This window comes from Calliphora vicina, chromosome X (assembly GCF_958450345.1).
Source record: "Calliphora vicina chromosome X, idCalVici1.1, whole genome shotgun sequence".
Taxonomy (NCBI): domain Eukaryota; kingdom Metazoa; phylum Arthropoda; class Insecta; order Diptera; family Calliphoridae; genus Calliphora; species Calliphora vicina.
The window spans coordinates 6,779,741-6,794,437 of NC_088785.1; the positions used below are offsets into that span (position 1 = coordinate 6,779,741).

The 14,697-nt window shown below is 28.8% G+C and overlaps 1 protein-coding gene across 15 annotated transcripts in view; it reads right to left on the reverse strand.

Annotated features, from left to right (window-relative positions):
• bent (projectin protein bent) overlaps positions 1-14,697 on the reverse strand; it is a 110,127-nt gene that overhangs the window by 48,343 nt on the left and 47,087 nt on the right. For 11 of the 15 annotated variants that reach the window (XM_065514636.1, XM_065514635.1, XM_065514634.1 and 8 more), the window contains 4 exons: positions 14,397-14,582; positions 12,414-12,683; positions 5,628-5,798; positions 3,893-3,928 (listed from right to left, as the gene is read on the reverse strand). In XM_065514636.1, coding sequence (XP_065370708.1) covers positions 3,893-3,928; positions 5,628-5,798; positions 12,414-12,683; positions 14,397-14,582 — 663 coding nt within the window. The remainder of the gene's footprint in view (positions 1-3,892; positions 3,929-5,627; positions 5,799-12,413; positions 12,684-14,396; positions 14,583-14,697) is intronic. The other 4 variants (XM_065514629.1, XM_065514622.1, XM_065514624.1 and 1 more) reach the window with 2 other exon arrangements.

Consider the following 14,697-nt stretch of genomic DNA (forward strand, 5'->3'; position numbering starts at 1 on the left):
TGCTGATCATTGCATATAATTCAAAAATGTAATAATATTTACATACTACAATAACATTTTTATTGGTGCTTTCGAAACCAAAAATAATTAATGAAATAAGGGGTGTATCTAAGTAATTGGTATAATTTAATTTGGGCGTTACAAACATCATCATAAAGGCCTTATAGCCAAATTTTTTATAATTGTTACAAACAATTTAGGTACATAGCGCTGTTTACACCGATAAGAGCCTACTATAAAAAAGTAATATACATATATATATGGTATAAAACTAACTGATGTAAAAGTCCATCGGACAACGACAATCCGCGACAAAGGAAGTCGCTTGAAAGCTTGTAAAATTGGTTAAAAATGTTTGTATTTATAATTTATTAAAAAATGCTTTCATTTAGACCCAAAAAAGTTAAAAAAAGTGTTAATTAAACAGAAATCCAAATAAGTACAATTTTTCATTCAATTTCCCAACATTCAATTGATTTCCGGCACGGCTATCCTATAATCAGTTAATTGTAGCTACTAAAGAACAAAACAAGGCATACGCACATTCATATATTATAGACTCCAAAAAATTATTCCACAAAATTGTTTTCTTCAATTTCATTATATATGTAAATATTAATTTATTTCTATATATAAAATAAACATACATACATAAAATACATAAATAAAATAAAGGTAATACAAATAAAAAATTATATAAATGCAAATAAAATCTGTATATATTTTTCTTCACTTCAAAGTGTTAAAAACGTGTTAAAAATCCATAGTTATCTTAAGACTAAGCATTCCAATAAAATTTGATTAGATTTAATTATAAATGTGTAATTGTAAATAAAGCTGTGTCGCTATTTTTAAAACTGATCGGTTTTGTAGTTGAAATACAACAAAACACACTAAGTATAACAGTATTTTCTATAGAAAATCTTGTGTATAACAGTATTTTCTATAGCAAATCTTCTGTATAACAGTATTTTTTGCAATGATTTGCAACATGAAACTACGCTAATATGAAAATGAACTACTAGATGTATTCTGAGATTGGAAAAATTACAATTTGAATATTATTGTTTTTGGATTTTCCATCAATATAACTAACATTATGTCGTCTCAAAAAATGTAAATGCAAGTGTGAGTTTGAGTATGAGTGTATAAGTATGTGTATGAGTATGAGTATGAATATGAGTGTGAGTGTGAGTATGAGTATGTATGTATGTGAGTGTGTGTATGAATGGGATAGTAACGGATAAAAGTTGTGGGTATAGGTTCAAATGTTTGTATGTGGGTGGTAGTGTGTAGTAGTTATGTGGAGTTACAGATGTGTCCCAACAAACCATATAGCAATCAAATTGCGATACAACTTGAGAATAACCTTATATAAATAGTGGATTTTAAGCTTTTGCTTATATTTAAAATATGTGAATTCACAAGAAAAAGCTTGACTGTTTCTAAAGTTTGCTTATATACGACTTACAAGTACCGTTATCTTTTTTTGAGCAAATTTGTTAAACGTGGTTTGCGTAATTGGTTTTAAATTTCCACGTGAGTGGACGTGCAATTGTATATTAAATATAATAATAATTGGTAATCTATGTTTTAATAAAACCATTAAAATGACTAGTAAGTACAGAAAAAGTAAGTTAAATAGAATATTTTAACTACAATAAAACGAAATAATCAATAAATTTTAACATTTCAGAGATACAGTTTTATCAGTTTGTATTACAGAGAGCAAAGTTATTATGGAAATCCAAAACCGTGAAAAAGCTATCTGTGAAGCTTTTTCTACAATTATATAAAAAATAACTAATTTTATCTAAAAGTTAATATAATATTATTTAAGCTTATAGTAATCACTCGGATATAATATTTTTAAGAGGGTTCCGTTTTGTTTTTCTTAATTTAATTATAACTAGCATAACCCGGTGCACTTCGCTACCCCTACCCTAGTAAAATAAAAAAAAAATATGAATGGATTTCTGATACAACCAAACTACGTACATGGTACGAAAATAACACATGCAAAATATAACGAATTAATTTGGATACCATTCCACTGATCCCACCCATTTTTAAATATTTTGTGTAAAAATAACTCATATCAAGCTTTACTTTAACTTTCCTTTATAAGGGAGGGGTCATTTCTAAGACCCCCACAAAGAGTTTGTGTCACCAAAGGCTAAAGCAAGTGAGTAATAAATAAAATTCCCAATTTTATTAGTGCTACGTTCAACGCTGTTCTTGAACCATCTTTGTTAACAATTAATTAACAAAGACAAAATTAAAACAAAGAACAAATTTCCAAAATAAGAGTTGGAAATTGTTTAGTAATTAGAAATTAATTCGTAAAAAGTTTAAACACTTTTACAATTATAGTTCTACAGATATTCGAAATTAATGACATATATACTTTGTATATGGTGTGTCACGCCCACTATTCCAATCCCGAACAATTTCAGCGAAACTATGCAAATTTATAAAAGAGCCATTTAGACTAAGTTTGAAGAATCATGCAATTATAGTTCACGAAATATTTAGAAATAACTATTTACATTTTTTCCGACCCGTCCAATTTTTTATTAAACTTCATGCACTGATAAGTAATTGATTCGTATGAAGTTTGAAAACCGTCACATATGTGAGTTAGAAAATAAAAAAACACCTTCAAAATATATTTTTGTGACTTTAAATTACTAAAGTATTCTTCTTTGTTTTCTATAACAACTCTCACTTAAAACAGAGCGAAATCAATACTGTTTAATTGTTTCTCTTATTTACAACTACAAATTGGACAAACACGCATTGCTTTGTTTACTTTTTAGCTTAAGGTTCACATGTACACGTTGTTGCATATGTGTTAGTAACATCTTTAAACTCTTATAACTCCTAAAAAACTGAACTGATTTCAATAAAATATATATTCTGCACTTCTGTGATTAAATCCCTTTAAAATGGTATATTTCTTGCCCAAATAGAATGTATAATGTGAGCGTAAAAGGGGTCAAATGAAATCGACTTGCCTATTAATATTATGTTGATGATGATGATGATATTTTTCTCAAGTCATTTGGTTTGTTGGGATAATGAAAGGTGATACATATGTATTTTATAAACGAATAATAAGAGGTTAAATAATGTTTATTCAGAAATTCCTGCTTCCTGTTATAACAATCTGCAGCTATTTTTTTTGTTGATATTTGTCAAGAAATATTTTTTAAATATACATACATACGTCAATACCATTTTATTTCACATAACATACATACAATAGTACATATATAATTTTTTGTTTGTTTTTTCTTCAAAAAAAAAAAAAAACTGCCTTGACATACCATAAATTTGCCATCAAGTGTATGCAATGAAACCAACGAACAACACAGTGTTCGTTAGGTGGCTATGAAAAATCAATTTTGAATTTTTGAAATTTAAAACTTTAAAAACTTTAATGTAATAACCCCACACGATAGTGTAACGTAATTATTACGATTCAAGTCAATATTTATTATTATTATTATTATTATATATTTTTTCCTTTATTCAAAGTTTTCAAGTTTAAAATTTACAAATTATGAGATTTTACATAAGTATTTCAACCTTTCAGCATAACCTTATATAATCTATAAAATATATCACAGTTTAAGGATGAAAAATTAGGTATGAAAAACCTTTGACAAAATTCAAGTCAAGATTTGGCAAAGCACGGCTTACTACAAAACTCAAAAATATGTATGTACATATGTATGTGTGTTATGGAAATAACCGCTACTAACTACCTAATCGCCATTGTGAATAACTACTTAACGTTTATAAATTGTGTTCAGAATGGTGATTAGGCAGTGCCGGTAACAAGTGGTATAGAGGCGTAGTAGGGAGGAAGTATAATAAGTATGCTTACCCTTGTATCCATAACTTCACCTGGACGTAGTTTCTTCTATTAATGCAAAACCATAGTACATACATTTGAGCATAACATTTGTGGTGATGATTATTTGGTTGTTGTTTTATGATATTTGATTGTAGTTGTTGTTGTGGTGGTGGTGGTGGTGGGGCAAAACGAAACGGAGCGGTACAAGAGGATTGGATCAGGATTTAAGGTGTAGAGTTATATAATTTTTTAATGTGCCAACAAGGATATAAAGACAGATGTTGGTGGTGTTGGTTGATGTTGGTGTTGTGGTGTTTTTGTATGATGGAATTTGAAATTTTGTTCAGGTTTTCATAGTCGTATGTATTGTGTGTGATGTTTTTATTATTTTTTTTTTTTCGGTAAATATTATTTAAGAAAAGTTGTAGCATAAACATAAAAAGGAAACAACAAAATTAATATAACACATTATATAATAATACGTATTGCAAAAACATATTTTGAGATACAATATTATTGCAAAAACAATAATAAAAACACAGGGCAACACTGATTCCGCGGCATGAGTTTTATTCGTCAATTTCGATACAAACGTATTCAATATTTTATCGAACTCTGGTATTTTACATATTTTAGAATACCTCGACAACGATATATTGGATTTGGTTAATTTTTTCATAATTTAATCAAAATTTGCTGCCTATTTTTTTTTATCAATTGTTGTCAAATATTTGAGTTCAGAGTTAAATCAACAAAAGTAATTTATAGGCTTAAAACTGTATTATGACATGTACATATCTAAATTGACTGCATAAACTTACGCCGCTGAAGAACCAACACATATTTTTGTAGCCCTGTGTAATACTTATAAAAAAAGAAAAAAAAAACTTAATAAAATAAAAAGCCAAAACCAAATAATTGCCTTAAAAATATATATAAAAATAGTTTATTATAAAATTGAAATACATAGGTAGGTATATGAAGATGGCATTTTTTGTTTGAAAGGAGTGCGGTTCAGTATAACATGACATGACATTTTTAATAAAATTGCAAAGCTGCAACTTTGTGCCAAAACGATGAAAAATTATTGCATTTGCAGAAGGGGAAAATAGCAAATCTATACTGTATTATATTTTCAAATATATGTATATAAAATGCAGAAATCGGACAAAAGTCCTTTTTACTGAACATTTAACCCTTTAATAATTTTTGCATTTTAGCGAGATAGTTCAGTTTAAATTATGATGCCGTGAATCAAAATAACAGATTACGCGGATACGTTAGTTAATCAGCTGCTAGAGTGACGTAAAAATAGACATTTGTGTACAAATGTCAAACAAATTTAAAAATTTTTAGATCAAAGGTGAAAACAAATAGTGCAAAATAGAAATAAATTAAAAATTAAAATGAGATGTGTATTGAAGAATTGTAACAATTTGACACCACAAATCTAACACAGTTTTCATAATATACAAGCAATTGTAGTCTTTTAAGACGGCATGCGCTGTTGAGAGTTATTTTGAAAAGAGGAATGCGTCATCAGTGTTTGTTGCAGCATGGTTATAACTAGATAGTAAAAATAAATATAGAAACTTTTTCGAATACTAAAACATAGAAATAATTTTGCCATTTCTCGTGATTTAAATCGCATTGTATCCGTATATCATGTGATATATAATACCAAGAGCTGCACTCCTTGAAAATTCGAAAATTCTCTCTCGAACAACAAAAAACACTCTATATTATGCTTATACATAAAACTTACCTCATCGTTAATGATTAATGAAGGTCTACGACCAGTTTCGGGCGGTACCAATGAACCTCGTCGACTTTGTGGTTCAGGAGCCAATGAAGGTCTCTTCTCACGTATGACTTCAATTTTAGGTGGCTCTCCTGGTGCTGGTGGCTGCACCTTGGGGATTTTCGGTTTATCGTCCTTTAAAAAAAAAAACAGAAAAAATAAACAAAAGCTTCTATTAATATAATTCACAAAACAATTAACTTATTTATTCTATAAAAGTCCTTTCTTGTATATAAATTATAAACAAATGACTACTTTCCTATGATTTTTTCTAGCATGAATGACTAGAGCTTTTATTTTGTCAAAAGTTTAATTTTAAGTCGATTCAGTTTGGACGAAACAATGTGATTCACCCAAAAACGTTAAGCATTTCCTAAGAAGTCAGACCTTTCACATGATACCAATATCTCATATGTATCCTTTTGAGAAACGGTATCTTAGAATGGATTAAACTTTTATTTTAGCTTATTTTAGGTAACAACCACACATACTATACATTTGCTGCAACTCCCACTGACAGCTTCTGTTAAATACATGAATTTTTATACATAATTCCCCAATGCATACAGTGAACATCATAACGTGATATAAAAGTTGGCTGGTTGTGTCATTAAAATATGTGACGTATGTAAATGCATGATAATCATGTGATTATTGCAAAATTTTGCAATTTAAATAAATTTTGAATAATCGTAAAATTTCAAACATTTCTTTTCAAATATTTTAAAATGTTGCAAATTTTTAAATATTTGTTTTAGTCTTGAGCATCATTCTAGAATTTTCGTTAAAAACTTTATTCGAAAATAGCGGCTATATTTAATTAATGTCCTTAAATATTTTTTATATTAAATTTCAAATATTTCGTAAATATGTTATGTATTTCATTTTTTTATTTTTTTTTTGTATTAATTTACTTAAATAACTTTTACTCAGCAATTTACTTTTGTAATATAAGTTTATTGGCCTTGAAGGCTTGTTATATAGATTTTAATTGAAATAAATAACTAAAATAAAAACATTTCATAAGTTTTTTCAATAAAAAGCCAACCAACAGCATTTTCCTAAAACATAACTCAATATACTACCTAGACTTATATAGTTTTGTTACGTTAATTTTCTGCCCTCATTTGATCATAAGAAGTGTAAAAAATTCAAATTTATATACAAATATCTATAAATCTCAATAAAAATATTTTCAATAAATTGAATTTGTTGGCAAATTTATCCTTATTTGGCATAGTACATTAATGCAATGAAAAACTGTAAAGTAGGACAAATTAGTAGCAACCACTGCTTCTAGTCACAGAAAGGCTCAATGTGTATTCTGTTTTATCTCTCTGATATCTTGCATCATGCAGAAGCTAGACTGAATCAATAAAGTATCAAAAATAATTCAAGCTCCTTTCAAATCATATTTTTTAAATGGAAATAATAAAGGTTTAATGGCTGTTTTTTTATAACTATTAGTTTTTAACAGGATAACATTTTTTTGTTTATTATTGAGCTTCGAATGATGGAATTATTATTATTATTATTTAATTTTTTTTAATACACACCGCTGGCGTTATTTTTATTGTAGCCATGCTTATTATTTATTGTTTATTGTTAGCTGTATGCCTTTAATAAACAATGCAATACAATAAAATAAATTTAATAAAATTTATTTATGTATATTGTTACAATTGACATTATTCAATATATTTTCTTTGCCTAAAGAAACGCAAAAAGTTTCTTGAGCTGCGACGAAAACTTTTAGGCGCCAGGATTTGTTAGCTTTGTGGTTTTGTTCATAGAAATTAACGACACTGTTTTGTGAAGCAAGACAAAGAAGAAGAACAAGTAAAAACAAAAATAAACAAAATGTCACACGGCCCGTGCTGTTGATGAGCAGCAAAAAACTGAAGACAAAATCATCAAAATGCCCAAAATTCAAATGACAATATTGCAAAAATGCCAACAAAAATAATAACATAAAAAACAGTACCTAAAATTTATCTAAAATTCTCAAAAAATAAAAGAATCTAAAAAAAGGTGAAAATATGTAAATATTTTTATGATATTTTTCAACAACTATAAATATACCTATCAACATACTACATACTTACGAACATACATCAAATTATTGTCATATTTTTTATATACATACATATGTTCATACATATATATTTTTTTCTTTTTGTTATAAGTATAATATTCACCATATATAAATGTATATATTTATATGTACATATATTATACATACATATGTACATGTATAAAATATTTTTATTAATATGTAGTACATAAATATTCAAATATATATATGTATATACATATATATATTTCAGATCTGATTAACAGCTTTCCGCCAAATTTGTTTAGAGACCAAATGGTCTGCATAACATCAATATGCTTTATTTCACCTCTAAGTAAATGTAATGCACGCTGTCAATTTGTATTTAAGGTTACTTGGTTATTGTGTTACCAAAACTAAGAGAATAACTGTCAAAACTATTCAGAATTTACCATCTCTGACGTATGATATTACTCCACTTTATAATTTCTTAATGCCAAACTACATGATATCAAATGAATGTCAACTAGGCAATGAAAAGTTTATACGATCCAATTTTATAAAAATCGTAAAAAACAAAATCAATATTGGCAAAAGCCAATGATTTTCTACGAAAATAATTTAGAAAAGTATGTAATATATAATTTTGAGTGTTTCAAAAACTCTAACGGTGCACAGTGGGGGATCTGAGAAAATAGTGGAAATTAATAAAAATAAATGTGTAACTTCTAAACGATTTTAATAAAACTTCTCATGGCTATAGAGGAGGTGTTGATAAGTTTAAGTTTTGAATTTGGGATTGTAACACCTAGGGGGCGCCGAGCCACAATGCCCCAAAGTGGGGCACCTCGGGTATATTAAAAATTATGAAAAATTTTTGTTTCCAAGACGAGATCTACATAAACATTGCTTTAGCCATATATTAAATAAAATAAAAAAGTCGTTTTATATCGTAAGATAAATAATGAAATATTATAAAAGCGAAATAATATCAAAATTCGTATTAGTGCGTGGTCCAGTGCCTTCTGAAGTAGACCTATTTTTTATGTAAATTTCAACTTTAGACAACATGTTCTCTAATCGCATAGCTGCTTTCAAAAAATTAAGACCTGTTTTGTATGTCCCAATATGTTCTTCAAAAGGGATTTCATAACCCCGGACTTGGTGCCTTCAACAGATCCAAAAAATCCCAATTTTGGGATTTTTGAAAAGATTTTTGAGAATTGTGGGATTGTCATTATCAATTCCCAAATATCTTTTTCATTTATGGATTTGGATCATAAGTTTCTATATAAGTGTAAAATTGCAAAATTGGGATTTTTTTGATTTTTGGATCTACTGAAGGCACCAACTCCGGGGCTAGAACACATTGGGACATACAAAACAGGTCCTAATTTTTTGAAAGCAGCTATGCGATTAGAGAACATGTTGATGAACTAACTAATACGAATTTTGATATTATTTTGCTTTTATAATATTTCCTAAAATATTGTCAAACACTAAAGTCGGTTCTTTTTAGAAACAACTTTAAAATAAAAACCTGCTTTTAATTATTTTGCAACTATAGTCAAAATTAAAGTATGTTTTAAATTGAACCGACTTTAACTGGGTGCCACCTCAAATGTAGAAAATGTTTTCATGCAATATACAACAAACTACAGACAAGTGGCAACGCTGAACAGCTGACATAGAAAATTTAAAAAAAAAAAAACAAAAAAGGTAAACAATAAAAGTAAACGCGGAATCTACAGAAAAAAGCAGTTTGTGGTGGAAAAATGGAATAAATAAGATTAATATCATATTAAAGATATTTTGGTACTAATTTTGGTACCAATAAATTGTAACATAAACATTTTTGACTTTTTGTCGAACTTTTTTACTTGGTGAAGAACAGCTGATGCTGTTGTTAAATGAGTTAAAAACAACTTCAGCTAGTTTTTTATTTAAAGTCGACTTCAACTTGTCTATGATAGACCTAAAGTCCACTCTTGAGTAAAGTCGAGTTTAATTCTCTTAAAGTATTCTTTATTTCTGACTATGATTATGGGCCATTATCTTTCAGAAAAATATAAATACATTATTTATCTTTTTCTTATTTTCTCTATAATTTAAAATTAATCTAAGTACTTTTTTCGAAAAAAATGGCGATTTTTTTTAACTTTGAATACACATAATTTTTTACTCAGTAAAGGTTTTTAAACAATTTTTAATAAATTTGTTGTTAATTCAAAAAAAAGGTACTTTAAGAAAATCGGGAAAGAATTGGATCCGTTATTAGCAAAAAAGCAGACCAAGGTAGGTAAAAAACATAAAATTTTACTTTTCAAATGCGAATAAATCGTAAACTATAAGAGATGTAATATATGGCTAAGGCAATGTTTTTTGAAGACCTCGTCTAGTAGATTCCATATATATAAAAATATTTTAAATCGGATCGCAAACAAAAATTTGGCACAATTTTTAATTTTTGATATACCTGTGGTGCCCCACTTTGGGGCATTGTGGCTGGGCGCCCCAAGATATTATAAACCCAAATTCAAAACTTAAACTTATCAACACCTCCTTTATAGCCATGAGAATTTTTATTAAAATCGGTCAATTCGTTTAGAAGTTCCAGATTTATTTCCACATTTTTTCTCAGATCACCCAACACTGTACGGTGTTGCAAGACAATTGCAATCATGTTTAATTTTTTATTTCTAAATATTTCTATAGATAATTTTGTATATAACAGTATTTCTATAGAACATTTTGTGAACAACAGTATTTTTTAAAGAAAATTTTGTGTATAAGAGCACTTTCTATAAAAAATTGTATGTATAACATATTTTCTATAGAAAATTTTGTGTATAACAGCATTTTCTGTAGAAAATTTTGCGTATAACAGTGTTTTCTGTAGAAAATTTTGCGTATAACAGTGTTTTCTATAGATCATGTTCTGTATAACAGTATATTATATAGAACATTATGTGTATAATAGTTTTATCTATAGAAAATTTTGCGAATAAAAGTATTTTCTAAAGAAAACATTACACATTTTTCGGTGGCATGTCACAGTATCCATTGACATAATGTCCATGGACATTATGACACCCAATAAAGTGACATTATGTCCATGGCCATTATGTCATTTCGGTAGAGTCAGAATGTCCATGGGCACTATATCACTTTGCTTATGGATATTATGACACTTTTGAAAGTGTCATAATGTCCAAATTTTGTTTAGAAATACTAACTTTTATAAAATTGTTGATCCTAGTAACAGTTTATATTTTCATATATTAGAAAACTTCATGTAGCGAAGCCACCTGCCGCGTTCCATGGAGGAGAAAGCCTCTAAAAGCGGCCGCAGGCCGCCAATAAGAAATACCTTTTTCTGCGATACCGAATAGTTGCTCGCCATGCTACTGAGTTCATAAAACTTGTCTTTGTAAATAAAGTTTTTCTGCGTGGCGGCCTACGGCCGCTCTTAGGGACTTTCTCCACCATAGAACGCGGCAGGCGGCTTCGCTAAATAAAGCCTTTCTTGTAAATAAATTATTAAAAAGTATTTTTTTGAAGTGAAAGTTCTTAAATTTTTTATTGAACTTTCTTTTTTTTCAAATTTATTCCTAAATTCATATTTATATTTTACATTACCCATTTTAACACTTTAAGGCCCGTTTTCTCAATGTATCGACAAACTGCCTGTAACTAAATGTCTACATAAATTTATTATGCCAATAAACTATCCGTTAACAGTTTTGGTTTTCTCAATATACCGACAAAAAAATATTATTTTGAGATGGCAATACCTCTCAAAATTGATGTGAAAGTTGGAAACACTGCCTTCAAATGACAACATGTTTACATAAATCAGCTGTTAATGTGGCCATCGACAGCCGGAATCTTCTGAAAAATTAATTATCCTGCAATTCTGCCAGGTATTTAGGCCTGGCATGACAAACACATAAAAACTATGAACAGCAGTCAGCTGATTGAATTTATCTGTACGATTAATAAATAATTGGCAGATAAGGTCGGGTTTGCTTTGCGACAGAATAGAAGCAAATGAGACATTGAGAAAACCAAATTTCTTTAATCTGCAGTTTTTCGTTGGGAAAAAAGATAATCACCTAATGAGAAAACGACCCTAACACTTTTACTTTTTTAAACTTTAAATTTGTGACGTCTGAACTCCACAAAATTCAGATAACAGATAACTAAAAATCGCAGCTATCGTCTTATTACTACTTTAAATTTACAACGGTAAATTCGATAGAAGTTAAATTAAAACATAAATACTTAAATTATTTTTTAAATATCATAGACATTATGTCACTCCAAAAGTGTCATTATGTCCATGGACTTTACGACACTTTACACATGGACATTATGACACTACCAAAATGACATAATGTCCATGGACATAATGTCATCTTTTGGAGTGACATAATGTCCATGGACATTATGTTAATGGACACTGTGACATGCCACCCATTTTTCTACAGAAAATTTTGTGTATAATAGTATTTTCTATAGAAAATATTTTCTATAACAGTGTATTTTCTAGAAACAGTATTCTATAGAAAACACATTTGACAGAAAAGCAGATAATATAATTCGAAATTTTACAGTAGGTCAAGTTCCGAAAATATGTCAAAAGTTATGTGCTGCAAAAATCCTTTTTGGGTTATAAAATACACCATCTTGCTTACCTTAGACCCGTGTTCAGTGGGAATTTTAATATGGGGCGATTTATTGTCATCATTGTTTATTTTTCTGTCTTCGGGTGTTTTAATTTCGGGAGCTTTTATTTCAGGTACCGATTTATTTTTTTGTGATTTTTCAAATTCGGGTTTTTCGTATGTTTCTAGCACTGGACGTTGGTAATTGTCCATAATTTCTGGCAAACCTTCAGGTTTCTTCATGTTCGATAATTGAGCCTTTGAGGCTTTGGTTGGATTAAATTCCACTTGGACAGATTCCTTTTTGAAGAAAATTTCACATAAATAATAAAAATATGTACTAAAAAATAGTAATAAACTAGCAATGAACAAGATTTAGGCGCCATATTAGCGCGACAGGCTTGGCGTTAAATTGTAGATTTTGCTCAGCGAAGAAAAGATGTTGCTATTTTTATCATTTTTCTTAAGGCTAAACATATGTATGTAATTGAAAATAGTACAGTATAAAGAAAGAAATGAAGAATGAAAAATAAAAAGAGTTACACAAGAGAAGAGTAAATAGTAAAGAAAAAATTTTAGACGGTTCACCGTACTTCAAATAACGTGATAGAGGTAATTAAAATTTAAAATATTGTGCTGTTTTACCGACAACATAAATGCTATATGTATATCGTATTTCTACTCACAAATTCCCAAATTTGTTTTACTTTCTCGTTTGTTTTAATGTACCCCTTGAAGAAGAGAGAGATCAAATAGAGAAAAAATTACTTTTTAAGGTTAAAGCATTAAATTATTTCTCTAGCGAATGACAATTTTACTCTAACTAGGGTAACATTACTTACGATTTCCTATCCCTCACCAAAAAATTTTAATTAATTTTCTACCATATTGAAAAATGTTTAAATTTTGTTAAACATATTCTAAAAATATTAAAAGTCATCTTTATGATTATTAAGGATTTAAAACCAAAAAGGAATAAGGTCACTTGCTCTAATAATTATCTGAAATACTTAACTTTTCACCATAATTTGTTCAATATTTTAGATTTTTCTTAAGATTTTTGATCGTCACATAATTAAATGGTGAATTCAGTTTCTAAAGTTAATTTTGTCCAAACATTTTAAGCGTTCAATCTAAGAAGTTTTCTGTGGTGTTTAATCAAAAGTCCCTATTAAATAAATATTAAATCGTCATCATCAACACTATGCTGCACACCATCAATCGGTTGTACCGTCCTTCGGAATGCGTTAGTTTCTCACATGGACGATTATGAGCATCATAAAATGCACGTAATGCCCGACGATGACAAAAATCTTCAAAGTGACCAACTTGGAATAAAATTATAAACCATTTATTCCAATATTCGATTATTCATTCGAATAGAAAATATGTATTTCTTCCTCGATTATTCAAATAATTTGTATTCGAATGACAACCCTAGTACATATTTTACTACATATTCTTACTTTAACTTCAGCTAGCTTGAGTTTTAAAGTTTCGGGTTTGAGTTCTAGAGTAGAGTAGAGTGCAGTACAGTACAGTAGTTCTTAAAAATTAAGAAGAGCATGAAAAAATTAGAATAAGATAGAGTGAGAAAGTAAGTTTAATGAAACATCATTTGTAACACAGGGCAACACTGATTCTATGGCTCGGTATTTATTAGTCAAATTGGATACATAAGTATGTTAATGAAGCTGTAAGCCTATAAATTACTTATTTTCAATTGGCCCTGGTTATATAGAAAATTGCCATGCATATTTTAGCATAGCCAAGAACCAGAGTCTAATCAAAAAAGTAATTAATAGGCATACAATTTCATTATGACATGTATCTGTATTGTATTGTATTTCCAAAAATTTGCGCCTCAGAAAAAAATTAGACGCCCTGTGTAATAGTTGCAGCAAATAATTAAATAGTAGAGTCATAATAGATGTATTTAAAGTGTTTAAGAGGCAGTTTGAAAGGTTGGCAGCAAGCAGCAATATCTGCTTTAATTAGCTTAAGTAGGTATACCTTCAACAATTGTTTGGCTTGTTGAGGAGCTTCACAGTCCTTTTGGTCTCGGACGACTGGCTTAAGGATAACACCCAGAAAACTTTCTTTCTGTATGAGCTCTTTGGTCATTGTAGGACGTACAGATGAACGACGCCTCTGTTTAATAAGCTCCGATATCGATTGACGTTTGTCATTATTAATGTTCTGTTTGATATCAAAAATACATAGTACATATGCATACATATGTATGTGTTATTTACAAGCAAAAATTAAAAATAAATGACTTAAATCTAATCCAAATAACATTGGGCGTATGCAT